Genomic DNA, 20,468 nt, shown 5'->3' on the forward strand with positions numbered 1-20,468 from the left:
AACAACCAGACTCCTCTTCTGCTACACAACTAATACATAGATGTTCCACATGTTTGGACACCAAAACAAAACTAAATCTTTGAACAGGTATGTGGAACCAGGTAATTTCAGAGCACCTTCCAGACAAGAACAGCAGAGAGCTTTCCTACTTTTAACCTCCATATAAGTGTGTATTTTATTTAATATATTTACACTCAAGCAATTCTGAAATTTGCTACCCCCCCAACATTTTAAACTAATGCTACATCATAAAGCATCTTACACATAGACACATATTCCTAGATTAGAAATTTAAAGTTAAGCCATAGCATTCAAAGGTAAATATATAAATATCCTATAAATGCTATTTTAACAACAGCTAATAGCACTTCATGGATTAATGTCCATTAGTGACTTATCTGTTGTAAGGATCCAGTCTCACCACCAGATATAAAAATATATCCTTGTTTTTGATGAAGTAAAATGGAAGTGGATAATTTAGATTATATTTCAAAGATATCCTTACAGAAAATTCACCTTGGATAGACACAGAACTGTGGTAAAAGTAAATTTAAAAACAAAAAACACATTGAAACTCACATTAAGTATGTGGTCAAAGGAAAGAAAATCAGTTGTTTAATTGAGATAGTTTTCCCAATAAAGGGTGGGTGCAGATTACTTTTCAATATATATATGGGAATACTTTGAGACAGTCTATTAAAACAGGAGATGGTATAATAAGCATGCTCTTTTCCAGGTTTCATTGTAAATTTTCTCTATATATGCAGTAAGCCCGCAGATTTCACCCATGGTCTCAATGGCCTGGATACCTTCATTAGTACAGAAAGAACTCAATTTTCAAATGTTTGCCTAAAGTTGAGCATCTAAAATCAGCACCTATGTGAAAACCAGATACACAAGCAGCTTACATATGGATGTGTTTGTCTAACTTTAGGTCTAAATTTAAACTAAAATCTTCTAATTAAATGATGATTAAGAACAATGAAGGAAAAGGCAAGCAAATCTAACAAAGGAAAGATGACAAAGATCTGAAAAAAATGGTCTCAACATACAAAATGTTTATGAAACTACTCTCTACAAAATCAAAACACGTTTTATCTTTCCAAATTATACAACAGGCAGAAGAGTTGCAATAAACGTAAAATGGAAATTCCATAGGTATTCCATACATTCCAAACATAGTCTGTTAGACAAAGTGTATTTTGCAGTATTTTGTCTGCTGTATATATATTCCTTTAAAATGTAAGTGGCAGGCATCCTTTTGAGTAAAACTAATACATTAATATATCAGTTATGTAATAAGCAAACGATTATACTCAAACCTTCTGCAAAATCTAGTATAAGGGAAGAGTCTTCTGTCCTTTTCTTTTAATCCTATCTACCCACAGAGTAAGTATCAGACGGGTAGCCGTGTTAGTCTGTATCCACAAAAACAACAAGGAGTCCGGTGGCACCTTAAAGACTAACAGATTTATTTGGGCATAAGCTTTCATGGGTAAAAAACCCAGGCATCTGAAGACACATCTGAAGAAGTGGGTTTTTTACCCATGAAAGCTTATGCCCAAGTAAATCTGTTAGTCTTTAAGGTGCCACCCGACTCCACAGAGTAAGTTAACTTTTTCTTAATAAGGGCATGGAAATTGGGTTCCAATGTTGTTCTATTTAGATGTATGTGGATAGGATCTGCCAAGAATAGAAGTCATTCATGTAGAATTCTCAAGGAACATTTTTCTGTACGATTTTAGAGTGCTTATTTGTTTTATGCTGATATTTACCATAAAAACATTAAAAATAGTTAAGCACTGAAAGTATAACTAGACTATTTATAGCCAACTGACACATACAAATATAAAAATCAAAAAGCCTCCAAGATTTGTCTGTATCATGTGATATCACAAAGTAACTTATAATAAGGTGATCCAGCTCTTCACATCTTTCTGATACCTCACTGTGATTAAATTTCTAACTTTATTTTTCACAGCTTCAATCAATCTAAGGCTTTTTGTCAATATTTATTTGTGTCTCTTTCTAACCAACATGTTACTCATTGTGATATAAAAGCATTGATAGACAAAAAGCCCTTTATAGTCAAGTCCTTAAGTATTTCAGTCTAGAGGCAATTGCAGTATCCTGACTTGACAGTTATGATTGGCTGGGGCAGGCCTGCTTTGGTCCTTAAGTGTAGTCAGGCCTGGTCTAGTGACATGCATACATGGTCAAAGATTATGTGCTGTGTAACTCTCCTGGAGATTTATCAGAGTCCCTTGTTAGCTACTTAGGGGCATGGTGCAAGTCCCATTTATGAGAGTTGGCTTCTTGCTCTTGACCAGTTTTACCCCACTTAGACTATTTTTTAGGCCAATGGGGACTTGGCTCCTCCTGTTGGTTTTTGAGACTGCTCTTGTACCAGATTTCTTTGATTTTTTCTGGTTGAGTACTTGGACTGACTGACTTCTTATTTGAACGTCAATATTTTGTATTGTTGTGCTGGTATACTCTTAGAAACTTTAGACACCAATCAGAGATAAAATATGAAAGAGTATTGCAAAGATATCCTCTTACTTCTGCCAGCAGGCTGCATGCATTACATGACCACAGCTTCCTGTATGGGTTCCACATGACAAATCTGGATCCATGAAAAGAGGATCTAATGTATCTGGAAAGACAGAAGGGGAGCAAAAAGATTAAAAGAATACTAGAGTACATTTGGTCAATACAGACAAAAACCCCGCTAAGTTTTCATTTTTCCACAGTAAGCACATTCAAGTTAAAAATTTGGTTTCGCAAGCTTCTTTATAATAATGCCCTGACAGGTGAGCACAAGCAAAACTATGCTGCCACAGTTCCACCCCTTGTTCCATCAAGCCCTATCTTAATGTGAAATTACCAAAGAAAAAAAATGAAATCTGAAAACATCCTTCTCTGTTGAATTATCTTTTGGAAAAAGGCATCAGTATGTTCAATCACTTTATCTGCCTGGGATTTCAGCTGTACTGTCTTTGTTCCAGTATTTGGTGATGGAGGTCAGCAACAGAAGATTCTCCAAATGATCACCTACACTTTCAACAGTAGATATCACCAAGCTGATGTGAAAAAAAGGTTACTAGCCTTCCGTAACTGTTGTTTTTTGAGATGTATTGCTCAAGTCCATTCCAATGTAGTTGTGTGCTAGCCCCGACCACTGCCACCGGAAAGTATTTCCCTCAGTGGTATCTGTCGGGTCAGCTCTGGGGCCCCCTGGAGTCACACCTTCATAGCGCTGGTATATAGGGCCCCACTGCCCCCTCTGTTCCTTCTTGCCAGCTAACTTCAACAGAGCGGCAGGCAGGAGGGGGAGGTAACGAGCAACACATTTCGATGAACAGTAGTTACAGAAGGTTAGTAACTATTTTTGTTTCTTCGAGTGCTTGCTCATGTCCATTCCAACGTAGGTGACTCCCAAGCAGTTGCACCAGTGGAAGGTTTGGAGTTCATTGGCATGCTGACTGCAACACCACTCGGCTGAAACCCACATTGTCTCTGGGTTGTCGGGTGATGGTGTAATGCAGTGGTTTTCAACTAGGGGTCCGGGGCTCCCTAGGGGACCACAGGCAGGTTTCATGAGGTCCACCAAGCAGGGCCAGCATTAAAAAGCCAAGGCAGAAAGCTGAAACCCGACTGCATGGGGCTGAAGCCCGGGGCCCTGAGCCCCACTACCCAGGGTTGAAGTCAAAGCCTGAGCAATGTAGCTTTGCAGGTCCCCCTGTGGCATAGGGCCCCAGGCAACTGTCCTGCTTGCTATCCCCCAATGCCAGCCTGGCTTTTATATGCAGAAAACCAGTTATTGTTGCACAAGTGGGCTGTGGATATTTTATAGCATGTTGGGTGGTCTCAAAGAAAAAGGTTGAGAAGGTTGAGTGACTACCACGTTGCCACTCTACAGATGTCCTGAATTGGAACTTGCGCCACAAACGCTTCAGATGATACTTGAGCTCTTGTAAAATGGGCTGTCAAGGGAGGAGCCGCGACCTTCGCTAGGTCGTAGCATGTGTGGATACAAGAAGTGATCCATGATGAAATCTTGTGGGCCAAGACTGGACAGTCTTTCATTCCATCTGCAACGGCTATGAAGAGCTGAGTGGATATCAGAAAGGGTTTTGTCCTTTCTATGTAAAATGCTAGTGCATGCTTGGAGTCTCTGTTCCTCCTTGTTAGCATGTGGTTTCGAGTAGAAGACTGGTAGGAAGATATCCTGGTTACTATGGAATTGTGTGATCACCTTTGGCAGGAAGGCTAAGTGTGCATCTTGTTCTTGAAGACGACAGTGTACGGTGGCTCTGAAGTAAGAGCTTGGATCTCTGAGACCTTTCTGGCAGAACTAATGGACCAGGAAGGCCACCTTCCAGGACAGGTAGAGCAAGGAGCACCTTGCCAGCACCAAGTTGAGGTCCCAGGGACGGAGTGGGTGGCATACCTGGGGGTATAGCCGCTTCAACCCTTAAGAAAACGACCACAGATTGCATTCAAGAAGATCGACCAGCCATTCACCCATAGGTAAAAGGCCGAGATTGCAGCTAGGTGAAACCTAAAAGATCAGAGGTTCTCTAACTGTGGTTCGCAGATGAATGGACCACTTGTGATGATGGGAAAAGGATCTGCTGAGATGATCCACTAACTCGTTCTGCAATCCTGGGAGGTAAGAGGCTTTGAGGTGGATTCAGTGAGCTATGCAGAATTCTCACAAGCAAAGAGCTTCCTGGCATAGGAGAGAGGAGCGCGCTCTGCCCTGTCTATTTATGTAAAATATTGCTGTTGTGTTGTCTGTAAGGATCAACATGCAGTTGCCCTCCAATTGGGGTTGGAATGCGTGGCAGGCTAGGCGCACACCCTCAGTTCCCTCACATTGATGTGTAACAACAGCTCTTCCATGGACCACAGGCCCTGAGCGTCCCCATTTGGGCCCTCTCTTACCATCACCTGTAACAAGAGACATTGACAGTTGGGGTCATGGGACTGGGACTCCTGCACATACTGTCCGGGGGTCAAGTCACCAAAGGAAGGTGGAAATCACCGATGGCGGAAGCGAGACCACCCTGTCCAGATCGTGTCGGCTTGGTGCGTAAACAGACACTAACCAAGCCTGGAGAGATCTGAGCCATAGTCTCACGTGATGCCATATGCCCCAGGAACTTTAAGCAGTTCCTTGCTGTGGTGATGGGGTGATTCCTCAGGTGGTCTCTGAGGACCCCCAGAGTTCTGAACTAGTTTTCTGGAAGAAAAACTCTGGCCTAGGTTGAGTCAAGGATTGCCCCAACAAATTATATTCTTTGAACCTGGGAAAGGATGGATTTCTGCATGTTTATTAATAGTCCCAGATCCTGGAAAGTTGATGGTATTAACTGCACATTTGCCTCCATCTGGGCCTTGGACCGACCTTTGATCAGCCAGTTGTTGAGGTAAGTGCAGACCTGAACCCCTTGTCTTCTCAAGAAGGCTGCAACAACTGCCATGCGCTTCATGAACACCCGAGCGGCCGCTGACAGACCCAATGGGAGCACCGTAAATTGGTAGTGCATATGGTTCACAACGAATCATAGGAACCTTCTGTGTCCCCGAAAGATCGCAATATGAAAATATGTATCCTTCAAGTTGAGGGCAGTGTACCAATCCCCTGGATCCAGAGAAGGGATAATGGCGGCCAAGGAGACCATGTGGAACTTCAGTTTCTTCATGAATCTGTTGAGGTTTCGCAGGTCCAGGATCTGTCTGAGATCGCTGTTGGATTTTGGAATTAGGAAGTAACAGGAGCAGAACTTCTGGCCCCTTAGCTCCGATGTAACCTCTTACATGGCACCAACCCTGATGAGCGACCGCACCTCCTGGACCAGAAGTTGCTCATGAGAAGGGTCCCTGAAGAGGGGGAAGGAGGGAAAGTGGGAAAGAGGAGAACAACTGAATTGAAGGGTATATCCCAGTTCTATCATGCAGCACCCAGTGATCTGAGGCAATACGGGCCCATGCCCGACAGAAGTGGGATAACTGGTCCACAAATCTAGGGGAAATCGGATCCACACATTGTCCTGGTATGCCACCCTTGAGCATCCCATCAAAAGGCCTGTTTAGACCACACCATGTCTCAGGGGTCGGGGGGGGAAGGGAGAGGCCTGACACTGGGACAGATGATGACTGGCCTCCTCTTATAGCCTCTACTCCTTTTCCTGCTATAGTCTTGTCTCTGCTGTGGCGAGTGGAAGCAGGTCGTCAGTTGGAGCTTATAGTGCTTCCCTGGGGTTCCATAGACCGGCTCCTCCAGGATTTCAGGATGGCTCTTCTTGTCTTTCAGAGTCTGTTTGCTCAAAAAAGAGTGACTTGCCTTCAAATGGAACGTCCTGCACAGTCTGCTGCACGTCATAGGGTAACCCCGACGACCGAAGCCATGAGCTTCTGCTCATGACCACAGCTGAAGCCATGGATCAGGTTGCAGAATCTGCCATGTCCAGAACTGCCTGAAGGAATGCTCTTGCCACTGATTTCCTCTCCAACTAGGACCGAGAACTCACCCCTGAAGTCCTGCGGCAAAAGCTCCTTGAATTTTGCCACTGCGCTCCAGGAGTTGAAATCATACTGGCCAGGGCCGGCTCTAGGATTTTTGCCGCCCAAAGCAAAAACAATTTTGGCCGCCCCCCCCCCTTCTTTAATTACCCCACCCCTGGCCACGCCTCAACTCCGCCCCTTCCCCAAATCCCCAGCCCTGCCTCCTCCCCCCAGGCTCTCAAGCCTAGGAGGGAGGGAGGGGGAGAAGCGGCGCCTGCGCCGCGGCCACTTGGAATCTCCCCCACATCCCAAGTTTGAGAGTCTGGGAGAGAGGGGGAGACCCCTAGCCGCCGCGGTGCGCGAAACAGCTGATTCGCGCACCGCTGCTCCCCCTCCCTCCCAGGCTTGAGAGCCTGGGAGGGAGAGCGAGTAGCGGCGCGCGAATCAGCTGTTTCGCGCGCCGTGGCAGCAGCAGCGGAGGTGAGCTAGGGCGGCCGGGGCACATTTTTAGGGGCAGCATTCTGGCGCCGGCCATGCCGCCCCTAAAAATGTGCCGCCCCAAGCACCAGCTTGTTTTGCTGGGGCCTAGAGCCGGCCCTGATACTGGCTCAGGAGCGTTCGCTCGTTTGCCATCCTGAACCGGAGGCCGCCAGTTGAGTACACCTTCCTGTCAAAAAGGTCTAGTTTTTTGGCATCTTAGGCCTTAGGAGTCAGCCTTTGCTGCTCCTGATCATTTTCCGCTGAAACAACTGAGCCAAGTGGTGGTGGGGAAAATGTGTGGACATAAATTCATACCCCTTGGGAGGAACAGAATACTTTTTCTTCATCCTCTTTGCAGTAGGTTGGAGGGACACAGGGGTCTGCCATAAGGCCTTGATGGGATCCAAAATGGCATCGTTCATAGGCAGAGCCACCCATGATGGCCCTGAAGCTCCTAAGATGTCCACCCGGGCGTGGAAGGATAGTAGGATCTCCTCCACCTGGATACCCAGGTTCTGGGCTACCCTCCTGAGGAGCTCCCAGTGCGTCCTGTAATCATCCTGGGAAGGTGCTATACCTTTTTTCCACCATTGTCTCGTTGGGAGAGGAGGAAGAGGAGTAAGGAGCCTTGTTCCTCAGCCTCTGCACCAGCTAAATCCTTTGGTGCTGGATCTTGCAGTTTGGTACCGGGTTTGGTATCGAGGCCTGGTCCCTGCTCCAAGGTAGGTGGTGCAAGAGCTCTTGACTCCAATGCAATGGAGTAGGACCTCCTTGAGTGTAGACCCTGGACTGGCTGAAAAGCCCAGGAATTCCAGAATGGCCACTGTAGTGGCATCTGCCACTGCCCCAGTGGTCAGACTGTTGGTGGGATGCCCTAGTTCATCTCAGCCATTGGGTATCGCTACAGCTAAGATTATGTCATGGAGGTTGTGGAAGTCACGGAATCTGTGACTGAAAGATTCCAATGTTTGGGCTATTCTTGTTGTGTTTATGTTAATAAACTTGAATAAGCGGGATTTGTACAGATGACTGGTTGTGGTTTATAACAAGACAGGGACAGCTAATTAAAATCAAATTTAAAATTTCTACAGTTGGATCAATATACAAGAGAGAAATAGCCACTCATTTTGTATCTTCATAGCTAGAATACATGCTCTTCAGTTTAAGGAACAAAACTCAACTGCTTCAGCAAATTTGGAAGATTAATCTGTACTGTTTTATTTACTCAAAGTAGGAGTCATGTACACATGGAATTCATCTTTGTTTTACAAGGGAGAATGGCAGTAAATTCTCCTCCATAGCTGATTTTTAGTTTTATGGCAAGGATTTTAAGCCCATCTAAAATACATGACTAAAATTCTTAACTAACTTTTCATTAAAAAAAGTAACTATTCAGTAATCTGATTGGCTGAAAGTGTTAATTAAACATCACTGAAGTGAGTTCTAAGAAGAGAACAGCAACAGCTGATATTCTTAGCTGAAGAGATACACCTACCACCTGAGAGTTCAAGAGTTTTCCCCCTGTGCTGAGTTAAGGCAGTGGATTTCTGGACACAAGCTGATAATACCATCGCAGCACTCTCCAGCCTCACTTCCTGCTCCTCCTGACATAGAATACAGGTCAACACTTCCTTTTCAGTAATAGATGGACCTCGCTTGGGTCCCAAGGCAATTCTGGAAGAATCAATGGCCAAAGGTATGCTGTAAGAACATCAAAGACAAAGATCAACAAACAATTAGCAGGCTCCCTGTAAAGAAATAAAGATCTTCTTGAAGGCATCTAAAACTACAATTTACTGCTTTTATTTAACAGTAAAGTTACTGCAAAAACCCTTACATAAACGTACCAGAATCGCTTCAGTCACCACTAAATGCAACCATCTTTAAGACGGAATATGGCAGTTATCTATTATGGTATACTGAAATAAATCCCATTTATTGTTTGATGATGCCACACATTTACTTCCATTTTTCAGGCAAGATGTAATGAGAAATAGTTAAGAGGGTGCTTCCTTGCATTTACATGTTTGAGGATGTCTTACAGAACTTGAATTTTTAAATGACAAAGCAGGCAGAAATTACTGCATTGGTTTTTGGTCATTCATCTGAGTTATCTTGTTCTCTGCCTTTTATCTTATGCACCCTCTTTTTCACAAATCATACATTAGGCCAGGTCTACAGTAGGACTGCTTTGTCAATATAGCTATGCTGGTAATAGTATAAAAGTGCTCCTGGTCTGGACACAGCTTATGCTGGCAAAATTGTATTTTTACTTGCATAATTTATTCCAGGCCCTCCTCCCCAAGCAAAATAAGCTACATTGGCTAACACATAGTTTTGACTGTTTAACTGCCTCTACAGCAGAAACTTTCGCCAGCACAGCTATATCAGACATAAATTATGTCTCATTACAACCCAGATTGACAAATTTTGTAGTGCAAACTTGGAGCACTCTTTCTCTCTCTGTCTTGCACATGCACAGTCACCATTGCTCTTACTCAAGCCTGACAATTCTACTACTAGCATCAACAAGACACAGTCATTCATGGATGACAGGAGACGCTTCCTATTGTGATTGAATCTGAATTTCAGTCCCCTGAATCGGAGCACATTTTGTTCCCACTAGACCAGCTTTAAAATAATAAAACAAAAACCCCACACTTCACATGACTAAAATTTAGCAGATAGACTATAACGTAACCAGATAGCCAAGAGAACATAGGGACTAAAAGAGATGGATAAGTACGAAGTCTTCATTATAAATACTACATAATGAGGAACAAAGGATTACTGCCCTGTGCAGTAAAAGCAGGATTTGCCATACTGGGTCAGATCATTAGTCCATCAAATTCAGAAACTAATGTGGCCAGTATCTGATGCTTCAAAGGAAGGCAAAAGAAATCCACAATGCACCTAGGCAAATAAATGCTGTACAAGAGGACTTTTTTCCTGAACCTTATAGTGATCAATCTGTGCACTACAGCACAGGATTTGAGTATCTCTATCCTGTGATGTGTAATTACATGTGATTGCTGATCATAACATTATCCAGCCATTTAAAATATGACTTTTTTTTTTTTAAAGTCTATTTCTTTTCCTTCTACAATTATAAAGAGACCAAACAATTCTAGGGATTAATGACATACAAAATCACATTAGGTTATGAGTGCAATAAGTTATTTTTTTCCAACTTAACTTTCAAAAATACCGGCTTCTGGGCAGGACCTTGTATGTTAAGATTCTGCTGAATTAAACACTCAAATTAGGTCTTCAAAAAGGAAAGCCCATTATCACCTAAACTATAGTAATATCAATTAGGGGTGTTTTATAATGAAGTCATTGTTTTCTGAAATGTTAGGTAACATATCTTTTACCTGAAGAATATATTTCCATAGTTCATCTTATGTAGCAAGCAGGTCTGGTGTCTCCCTAACTGATTTGGCCTTCTGACATTAGTATTTAGCTGCTAATTTACACAGGATTCTCTAATCCAGGGCATTGAAAAATGTAAGTAGTAAGAGATACAGGGTTATTGATTGGGATGATGCACTTTATCCATCAATTGTACTATTAAACCTTATGTAGCTATAACCACTTATTAGGAAATTAATTTTTTCATCAGAACTCTGGATATCTGTCTCGTCTCACCTCTCCTCCTCCATAACAGAGTCCTCTCTTCCCTGTGTCTCTTGTGTGTGTTCATACAGGAGTTTATGAGTTTCAATGAAATTCCTCTGTAAAGCAGACATCTGGGCCATTATCTTCTGGCGATGCAGCCTGGCAGCTTCTGCCTTCCTCTTTCGTTCAGCCTTCTCTTTGTCTTGAGTGCTCGGAGTCTTATTAGGAAACAGTAGTAAAAATTATAGATTAAGAAGAACAACTAAAAAAATACCAAGTAGTATTCTCAAAAGTAGAATTCTAATTGCTCCCATCAAATTTCCCAATAAACCGTGCCATCCCATGATGGTAAAACAAAACACAACAAACAAAACCCCAAAACAATCTAAAAGTTGTAAAACAAATCTTAAAAGCTGATTAGGCTCTCAAGGCATTAGTAGAACATGTCTATGAATTCAAAAATACAGAAAGTTTTAATTAAAACATCTGAAACACCGGTCATCCTTTATTTACTTAAGACCCCAATTCAAAATTACACAATACCCTTGCAAAAGATGAAGTCATCAAAATAACCTGACTTCTACAGTGTAATCTAAGCAGCCCAATTCTTGTTCACCCTTTTACCAGCGTTAGCCAAATGTTGAGTAGATCTTACAGTTTATCAAGTCAGAGCTACATTTTGATGGTCTGAAACAGATTAGAAGATTGACCTGCTGATGGCTTGTGTAAATTTTACAGCTGTTTTTAAGCCGACCCGTATTTCTCAGCATTGGACAAATACACCACGAAACCAATGATATTTTCATCCTCTAGACAGATGACTTAACCTCCCTCACAAATTTCTATCACAATTTCAACAACCACGACCCGTCCATTAAACTCTCTCTTGAACACTTACACACGAGCATCAACTTCCTGGACACCACGATCAGCTTCAATAATAGAACCCTACAGACAAAATATATACACAAGAAACCCATATATCGCCACACCTACCTTCACAGATCCAGTAACCATCCCAAAAAATCAGTTATGTACAGCCAGGCACTCTGAGCAGAAAGTCCAGGATATACACCTTAACAGCCTCAAAACCAACTTCACCAAAGAAGGCCAATCCACCAGAGAAGTAGATTGCATCATGGAACAGGCCATCCAAGTATCTCAAGAGAACCTGCTTCAATACAGAAATAAAACTCCCTCCAACTGCACACCCCAGTTATCACTTGCTACCTATAGCGGGGTGGTCACCTGCTCCTGCCTGGGAAGGGTTAAAGTCAGCCCTGCAGAGGGCTGGGGCTGTGGAAGGAAAGAGCTGGGCTGATTGGGGGAAGCAGCTGCAGCTGGGCCACGCCCCAATCAGAGCCCAGCTGGCCCTATAAAGGCTTGAGCCAGGAGCAAGGAGACTCTCACTTTCTGCATTCAGAGAGAGAAGGGCCTGGCTGCAGGGAGCTTGAGACAGGGTACCTGAGTGGAGCAGGGCTGGGGAAAGGCAGAGGAGCTGGGGAGCTCCAGCCTGGAAAGCCCAGGCGGTGGCCTAGCATTGGGCCAACAGGTACTGGGGGTTGCAGAGGGCAGCCCAGGGGTAGGCAAAGGCAGCAGGTCCAAACCCAACCTTGCCTGTGATGAGTGGCTGACACTGCAGTCTGCCCCAGGGAGTGGGGCTAGATGGTGACTGGCAGTAGACTTACACTGAGGCGAGGTGGGGTTAGTGGGTGGGGGTTCCCCTGGGAGGGGAGACCCAGAGTGTGTGGGTACTGCCAGGAGGGCAGCACCCAGAGATAGGGGCACCAGGGTCCAGGGAGGGACACGGGGGCCAGTGACAAGGCGGATCACCGGCATGCAGAGGGCGCGCCAGGCTGGAAATCGAGCTAATTCCCTGAGAGACCAGTGGGAGGTGCCACAGGGGTGAGTCTGACCCCTTATATTACCCTACACTGGAACCCATATGGGATATCAAACAACTACAACCCAAACTCAATAGGGACCCCATAACGAAAGAAATCTTCACCTCTTCTGGCCTTCAAACCACCTCCTGCCCCAACCTCTCCAAGTTCATCATTAGAAGCAAGCTCCCCAGAGACCAGGACACCAACTCAAAGCAGCAGACATTGCCAGAATAGATGCAAAACCTGCAGATATATCTCCACTACAACGATCAAACACCTTCCAAGATCCATGAGTCCTACACAAGCCTATCACAACATGAGATTTACATCATCCTTTGCCCTAAATGCCCCAATTACAACTATGTAGGTGAAACCAGACAAGCACTATGATCTTGAATGAACTTACATTCTACATCTGAGATATCAGTCCTCATCCTCAAAGAAAACCTGCACAATACTTTCAAAAGACGAGCCTGGGAGCTTAAATTCATAACCTTGCTAGACACTTAAAATTATCAACTGAAGAGAGAGACTGGACTTATGGCTTATTACAACAATCCATAACCCACTAACAAACCCCCAGCTGCTTCCCCCTGCCCCTCCTTACCTCCCTATGATGGGAGGGGTTTCAGCGGGCCACTTCAGCTTGAATGGTCCCTTGAAATACGTGTTAACTACTATGCTAAGTAAACTGTTCCACCTTGTATTTAGCTGTGCTACTCTGAGTATATTTTCCATACCTGAAGAAAAGTTCTGCGTAAGCTTGAAAGCTTTTCTCTCCTACCAACAAAAGTCGGTCCAATAAAAGATACTACCTCACCCACCTTGTCTTTCTAATATCCTGGGACCAATACGGCTACAACACTGCATAAATCATAAACCATGCACCATCCCTTAAATCTCCACCTATGGCCCAAGGAAGCACACGTTAAATATTTACCAAATTCCAATTAAATGTTGGCATGTAGTAGAGTAAGTGGTCAGAGGAAAGAGATTTCTTCTTGTTCTTTTGCAGTTGTTGTACTGTAACAAATTCTCTATGGAAACCTTGTGGCTATCATTATCAGGGTGAAACAAGTGCACAGTAAGCACCTACTTTTCAAACTTGCATATCTAACTTTGCATTTAATTACTTAAACCACAGAATCATAGAACTGGAAGGAACCTCGAGGAGTCCTCTTGTCCAGCCCACTGGGCTGAGGCAGGACTGAGTATACCTAGGCCATCCCTGATAGGCATTTGTCTAACCAGTTCTTAAAAACCTCCAAAGATGGAGATTTCACAACCTCTCTCAGTACTTAACCGTCCTTGTACCGTAGTTAGAAAGTTTTTCCTAATATTTCCCCTGCTATAGCTTAAGCCCATTACTTCTTGTCTTACCTTCAGTGGACACGGAGAACAATCACTCTCCTCTTTATAATGAATTTGAACTGTTTTCAGGTCCCCTCTCAGTCTTCTTTTCTCAAGACTAAATATACTGATTTTTTTAACCATTCATCATAGGTCAGGTTTTCTAAACCTTTAATCTTTTTTATTAATCTTTTTGGATTTCTCCAATTTGTCCACATCTTTCTTAAAATGTGGCGCCCAAACCTGGGCACAATACTCCAGCTGAGGCCTCACCAGTGCTGAGTAGAGCAGGACAATTATCCCTCATATTTTTCTGACAACACTCCTGTTAATATACCCCAGAATACCAGTTTAAGACATTATATCATCACTTAATGCCTAAAACTGGTATTTAGATGCTCAAATATGGATTTAGGTACCTACATTTAAGCACTTATGTTTGAAAATTGGTCCTTAAAACTGTAAATACAAATGTCTCCCTGTGGAACATTTCTTCAGTTCCTTCCCTGTTTGTTATTACCTCATCGCCTTTTGTCGTTTCTGATCCTGATGTAGTTGCTGCTGTTGCTAAACTTGATTTTTCTCTCAATCGTTTCACTGTGTCAAACATCTGGGAATAGAGATTTAGGTGTTAAGAGAATATAAAATGTGACTGGATTGTGCATGCCGTATAACTGAACCTAACGGCTGTTAAAAGGTTAAACATTTTTTGAGAATTTCATGTTAATAAAAATGTACTTGGAGCTATCAAAGTATGGAAAGCCTCTACTGAGTCAGTGCAAGTTTTCCCACAATACCAATGTGCCTCCAACCCCACAACTGGAAAGAGCACCTCTAGATGTGAGAGCGTAGTTCAGTTTCTCTGGTCTATTCAGTCCTTAGCCATTGTGAAAACTACTAACAAGGATGCTAATTAGTAGAAATTAGTGTGATGTTCTGTCATAAGAATCTCTATTCACTAAATCTCCAATGCTAAATCATTTCATACAGGCTACTAAAGGGACATCAGGTAGTAATAATGTTCAGTACTACCATCCAGCACATTCTTTAAACTAGCAAACCCAGAGGTGAAAGGCTCTCTAACCCATGACAAATTTCTTAAGACAACCTCTTCCCTAATCCTCATCTTGCATAGTAATCTTAGGCCTTGGCTACACTTGGGAATTCCCAGCGCTGCCACAGCATGTGCCACTGTATGTACTCCACCTCTCCGAGGGGAGTAGCTTGCAGTACTGCAAGTGAGCGTGCAGCGCTGCAGGCGCTGATTACACTGGCGCTTTACAGTGCTGCACTCGCTGCGCTCGGGGGGGGAGGGGCGTTTTCACACCCCTGAGCGCAGCAAGTTGCAGCGCTGTACAGCGCCAGTGTAGCCAAGGCCTCAGCTATTCAGTTTTAGAGAATTAGCCTCAACTTTAAATATCAACACTATGCTTCTGAAACACTATCAAAAGGATCATTTGATAGACGTCCTCAGCACACCTTAATATTAAACCACTTTTGCCTTTATGAAACTTGATGCATATTTCTTCTTGCTACTCAGTTTCATAAAAAGAATACCAGCTGCTTCCTTTTTGTGGAATGTCAGGTTAGGTTAATGTTATGTTAAATGAATTTGTATAGCAGGGTTTTTTTGATCCAACATCCCATTAAAAAAACAAAAATTGTGAAAGTTAAGGTTGTACTTTTAAGTTTGGATTTGTTGGTCCAACAATTTTCTTATCAGAAATCCTAAAAAACCTCTAATTTAAACATTTTAAATTTAATTTATACACCATTTAAAAACGTTGTGCTTTTTATAAAGTAATTTTCCACTTTAGCCATTTAATTTGAAGACTGATTCCACAAAGTGTTTAACCCTCTCCAAAAAAAAGATTTTAACAGACCTTAAAAAACGTTCCAATTTTACTAATACAGACAGATGTGTCACCAAAGCTTCTTTACTTCTCTAATATTTAAAATATCTTGAATAATGAAGTTATAGAAATATAAATACTGAGTTATTTAAGGCAATTGGAAAGTTTTTTTAAAAAGTCACTACTAAATATTATTTAGCTAAAATTTTGACTTATAAAATTTTAAGTAGTAACCCCCTTCATGCACTCGATTCTGTATTAGCATGTGGTGTACATAAGAAAAAAAAATCATCTCATCTCAGCAACTGAAAAAAATAAGCTTTTCAACGCAGTAGGATACTTAAGAGATCACAGCAGGTGTGAACAGTGTCTACTGCGTTAGCTAAAGCAGTCACAAACTTCTTTCTTTTAAAATGCTGAATTGTTAAAGCCAAATCACACTTGGCTTCTGCATTGTTTACCTGCAGTATCCAGTTGATCATACCCTTCTGTGCTTCTAACTGAGGAACTGATTTTAGTTTTTCCAGAAGCATTAGTATGTTCAGAGCATTCAAGGCTGAACTTCCCATTCCTTCACAAAGAGATGAAGTGTAAATGTGCAAGTTTTCAGAAATACTGGCTAACATTTTTGCTCCTATAAACATGATTTAAAATACTGGCAATACACATAATAGTCACAGTGCTGCCTTAGATTTGTCTCACAATTCTAGACACATGTAGCGAAATCTTTGTTCTACATAGACCAAACACAGCTTACACTTTCATTTAGGTTCCTTCCAAAAGCAGAAGTATAGATAACACAGACCTGACTTTCAGATCTATGCTCTAGTGCTTCTTCCTGTTACTGTAAGTCAAGTTCTACCTAATTTGCTGAAAGCTCATCTTATAGAAGCCCATTTCTGTCAGAACAGGTGATTATAATTCCAGACCTCTTGGTCAAAACTCTGATAGTACTTTGTTGCTAAAAAGTAGTTTTTAAAGAACTAAGAACCACTACCTCCATTTGAACTTTTCTTACAGCACATTACAGGAGGAATGAGCAAACTGAATTCTCACAACTTTAAAAAGAGACTATGTCAACCCAATTTTTTTTTTTCCAAATCCAACAATTTTGAAATACTCCAGCTTCCAACAGAGCACCCTTTGAATAGTAGGCTCTTGAGTTTTAAAAAAAAATTAAGAGGATTTTTTAAAAGAGATTCTCTGTTTCCCTGATGATGTTTATTAGAGACTTTTCAGCAAGAAAGAAGCTGACTAAGGTCGGCACTGATCTGACAAGTTGCTCAGTTCAGGTGAATCCCTGCATTCATACTGAACTCCATTGCCTTTAATGGTGTTCAATGTGGTACAGGAGCAGTTTGCAGGATCACAACGTAATTGATTATGCAGGGGAAAACAATAGAAGTCACTATACAAAATATGCTGTCATATACAAAAAATATACTGACAAAGAATTCACCCACTGACATTTTTCAGTACTAGTAATCTTTGGTGAAGCTGTAATTACAGTAGGTATTAAAATTTTCCAAAGAGAAGTGTGATGTTCAATTTGATTACGTCCCTTTAATTTGCTTGACAAACAAAAAGACATGAATGATAAAAAATGGGGATTAAGAGACTGTACTTTTCAGACTCACTAATATCCCCTTTTACTGCATATTGTTCATAAGTAAGGCTGTGATTCTGTCACGGAGGTCACTGAAGTCATGGATTCCATGACTTTCTGCAACCTTTGTGACTCCACAGCTGCAGTGGCCGGTGCGGCTGACCCTGGACCAGCTGCTCGGATACCCCAAGGCGACTTCTTGGGCCACACCAGTCATGTGGCTGGCCCCAGGGAGCACCTGAGCAGCAGCATTCCCGGGGATGGCCCCGGGGAGTGCCCGAGCATCGGTCCCAGGGACTGCTGGAGTGGGAGGCCTCGGAAGCTGTCAGAAGAGTAGTCCCCAGAGGCCTCGGAGCAGCAGGCCACTGGGGGCAGTCAGCCTCAACAGCTGGAGCAGGGGCCCCCCAAAGCAACAGTGTCCTAGGAGAAGAGATTTAGTCATGGATATTTATAGTAAAAGTCATGGACAGGTCACAAGCCATGAATTTTTGTTAATTGCCCACGACCTGTTGGGATAAATGAAGGAGGGGTTGCTCCCTTTTATGGACAGCCAGCCAGTTAGCTACAAAATTCCTGTTAGTAGCGGTTCTCTACTTGCTTTACCTGTAAAGGGTAAAAAATGCCCATAGGTAAAAGGAAGGGAGTGGGCACCTAACCAAAAGAGCCAATGGGAAGACTAGAACTTTTAAAAATTGAAACAAGACTCCCCTTTTGTCTGTCTGTCTGTTGTTCTCCAGAGAGAGGGGACAGAGCAAAAACAGGGCTGGAACTATGCTGTAAAAAGCTTTAAGCAAAGTATGAAAAATCATTAAATTATACCTAGAACTGACTCATTTGAAACCCCAGACACATAAATAGATCAGGAAATGTCCAGAAAGACGCAATTAGGTTTATCTCTTTATGGCTTGTGGACTCCTCTGTGCTAACCCCCGCAATTGCTTTTGTTTTGTTTATAACCATTAAGCTGGAACTCAAGAAAACCATTCTTGATGCTCAATTATTATATTTCCTCTTTTAAAACCTAGCAATAGCCTAAGTTCCAGATGTATTTTCTTTCTTTTTGTTTTTAATAAAATTTACCTTTTTTAAGGATTGGGTTTTGTGTCCTAAGAGGCTTGTGCATATGTTGTTTAATTAGCTGGTGGCAACAGCTGATTTCCTTTGTTTTCTTTCTCAGCTCTTCCCTGGAGGGGGTGTGAAAGGGTTTGAGGGTACCCCACAGGGAGGAATTCCCAAGTGCGCATTCCTGGGTTCAAAGGGGTTTTTTGCATTTGGGTGATGGCAGCATCTACCCATCTAAGGTCAGAGAGAAGCTGTAACCTTGGGAGTTTAATACAAGCCTGGAGTGGCCAGTATTAATTTTTAGAATCCTTGTGGGCCCCCCCACCTTCTGTACTCGAAGTGCCAGAGTGGGGAATCAGCCTTGATACCTGTCCATGACTTTTACTAAAAATACCCATGATTAAATCTTAGCCTTATTCATAAGGTCAGTGTTTTCAAAAGCTTTAAATAAAAGCCACTTCAGTGGCTTGGATTCATATTTCTAATTTTTGATCCATATCACAGGAGGTAATAATGTTTAGCTTGCAAAAGGGACTCTCTCTATTTATCCTTACACAATGTAGTAGCAACTCTACACAAGATAAAAAGAATGGAAGATTAAATATGCAAAGAATTTGGACTCCACCTTCAACCTAAGCAGATTTTAGAGTAAGCCAAAGGATCTTCTGGATAGAAATGATAAGGTTTAGAGTCAAGGGAAAGGAGCACAAGAGCACGCTGCATATAGCTTATAAGTGAAGTCTCGCTTTTTTTCCTATTGTCACTAGAGTAATAAAAACCCTTAATTTGGAAACAAATTAAGATCTGTCCAAGTCAAAGGGTACGAAAATGTGTGGTTAGTTTATTTTTTAAACACTGCTCATTCATAGACATTTGTCATTTCTCAAGGAATTCTTATTCACATTTCCCTCTTCTCCTTCACGATAATCCTGTAGTGGAAGGAGGATGCTATGACCCAGGATGCCCTCAATACCAACTGGCTAAAAGGTTACCAGAATATCCTGATTCTGGTATGTACATTCTGGTTCACCAAAGAATATCATGGGAGATCTTAAATGAAAGCCAGAATCACACTGGTAATTAATATCATTGTGAAATGTATGTACAGATACTATGAAAGGAGTTACGAATGTATGCTGAAAATATGTTCCTATAGTTTGTATCAAGGCAGAGTTGACAAACAGATTTACTGTCAGATAAAAGATGTTTATTCACTTTACTCTCTGACACCATGTAAATTAAGCATTTTAAGCCAACATAATGGATGGCCTATTTACATACAAAGTCAACAGGGAAGAAGCAGGACTCAGTAAAAATGGGGGAGGGGGAGGAAGGGGAGGAGTTATTGTCCTGAGGACAGACAATGAACTTTGGGGAATATAAGCAGAAGAAAAGGAGACCCTGTTTTCATGAATGAAATAAGGATCATAATCAGACTGGGTTGAAATACTGCAAAAAACATTTGGGAAAATTCTTTAAGGCAGGTGGTTAGCCTGCTAAATTAAGTTTAGTTGCTAGAAATAGTTTCATATATAACTTTTTTGTTTTTGTTATCCTTATTCACTAGCTCATGAATCTCAAAACCATTGATAATAAATGTATCATTGTTTTCACTATAAATATATCTCAGTGTTGTGATGTTATACAAGTTGCTGATCCTTAGCTGAATCATTCAAGCTGGTGTGTATACTGTTCCATTGGGGACAGCGGAGCTGGTATTTCTGTGAACGTTCAGTGGATAAGGGGCTGGACACTACAAGGGAACACTTCAAAGGGCCTTGGAGACTGTAGTACACCTATAATTCTGCAAGGCAAAGTAAGGGCTGCATAGGCCAGAGGAGACTGGGTAGCTAACAGGTTGGTGAAATCAGGGAATGGACAACCAGTTAAACGCAAGCAAGTCTCTCTTTCACTGGAGGCAAGGGGGTATCAAGGTGACTCACAGTCCTGCATACCCCAAGAACCTAAACAGCAGAGTAATGGAGGCCATTAAGAGGCAAAAAAGCATCCTTTAAAATTTGGAAGTCAAAGCCTAATGAGGAAAATAGAAAGGAGCACAAACTCTGGCAACTAAAATGTAAAAAGCAACAGAGGGTCCTG

The 20,468-nt window shown here is 42.2% G+C and overlaps 1 protein-coding gene across 2 annotated transcripts in view; it reads right to left on the reverse strand.

Moving 5' to 3' along the window:
- UBR1 (ubiquitin protein ligase E3 component n-recognin 1) overlaps positions 1-20,468 on the reverse strand; it is a 140,112-nt gene that overhangs the window by 50,645 nt on the left and 68,999 nt on the right. For both annotated transcript variants that reach the window (XM_034769201.1, XM_034769202.1), the window contains exons 27-31: positions 16,162-16,271; positions 14,368-14,457; positions 10,642-10,829; positions 8,489-8,694; positions 2,563-2,656 (exon numbers count right to left, since the gene is read on the reverse strand). In XM_034769201.1, coding sequence (XP_034625092.1) covers positions 2,563-2,656; positions 8,489-8,694; positions 10,642-10,829; positions 14,368-14,457; positions 16,162-16,271 — 688 coding nt within the window. The remainder of the gene's footprint in view (positions 1-2,562; positions 2,657-8,488; positions 8,695-10,641; positions 10,830-14,367; positions 14,458-16,161; positions 16,272-20,468) is intronic.

The sequence above is a fragment of the Trachemys scripta genome, chromosome 4 (genome assembly GCF_013100865.1).
Source record: "Trachemys scripta elegans isolate TJP31775 chromosome 4, CAS_Tse_1.0, whole genome shotgun sequence".
NCBI classification, from domain to species: Eukaryota; Metazoa; Chordata; order Testudines; family Emydidae; genus Trachemys; species Trachemys scripta.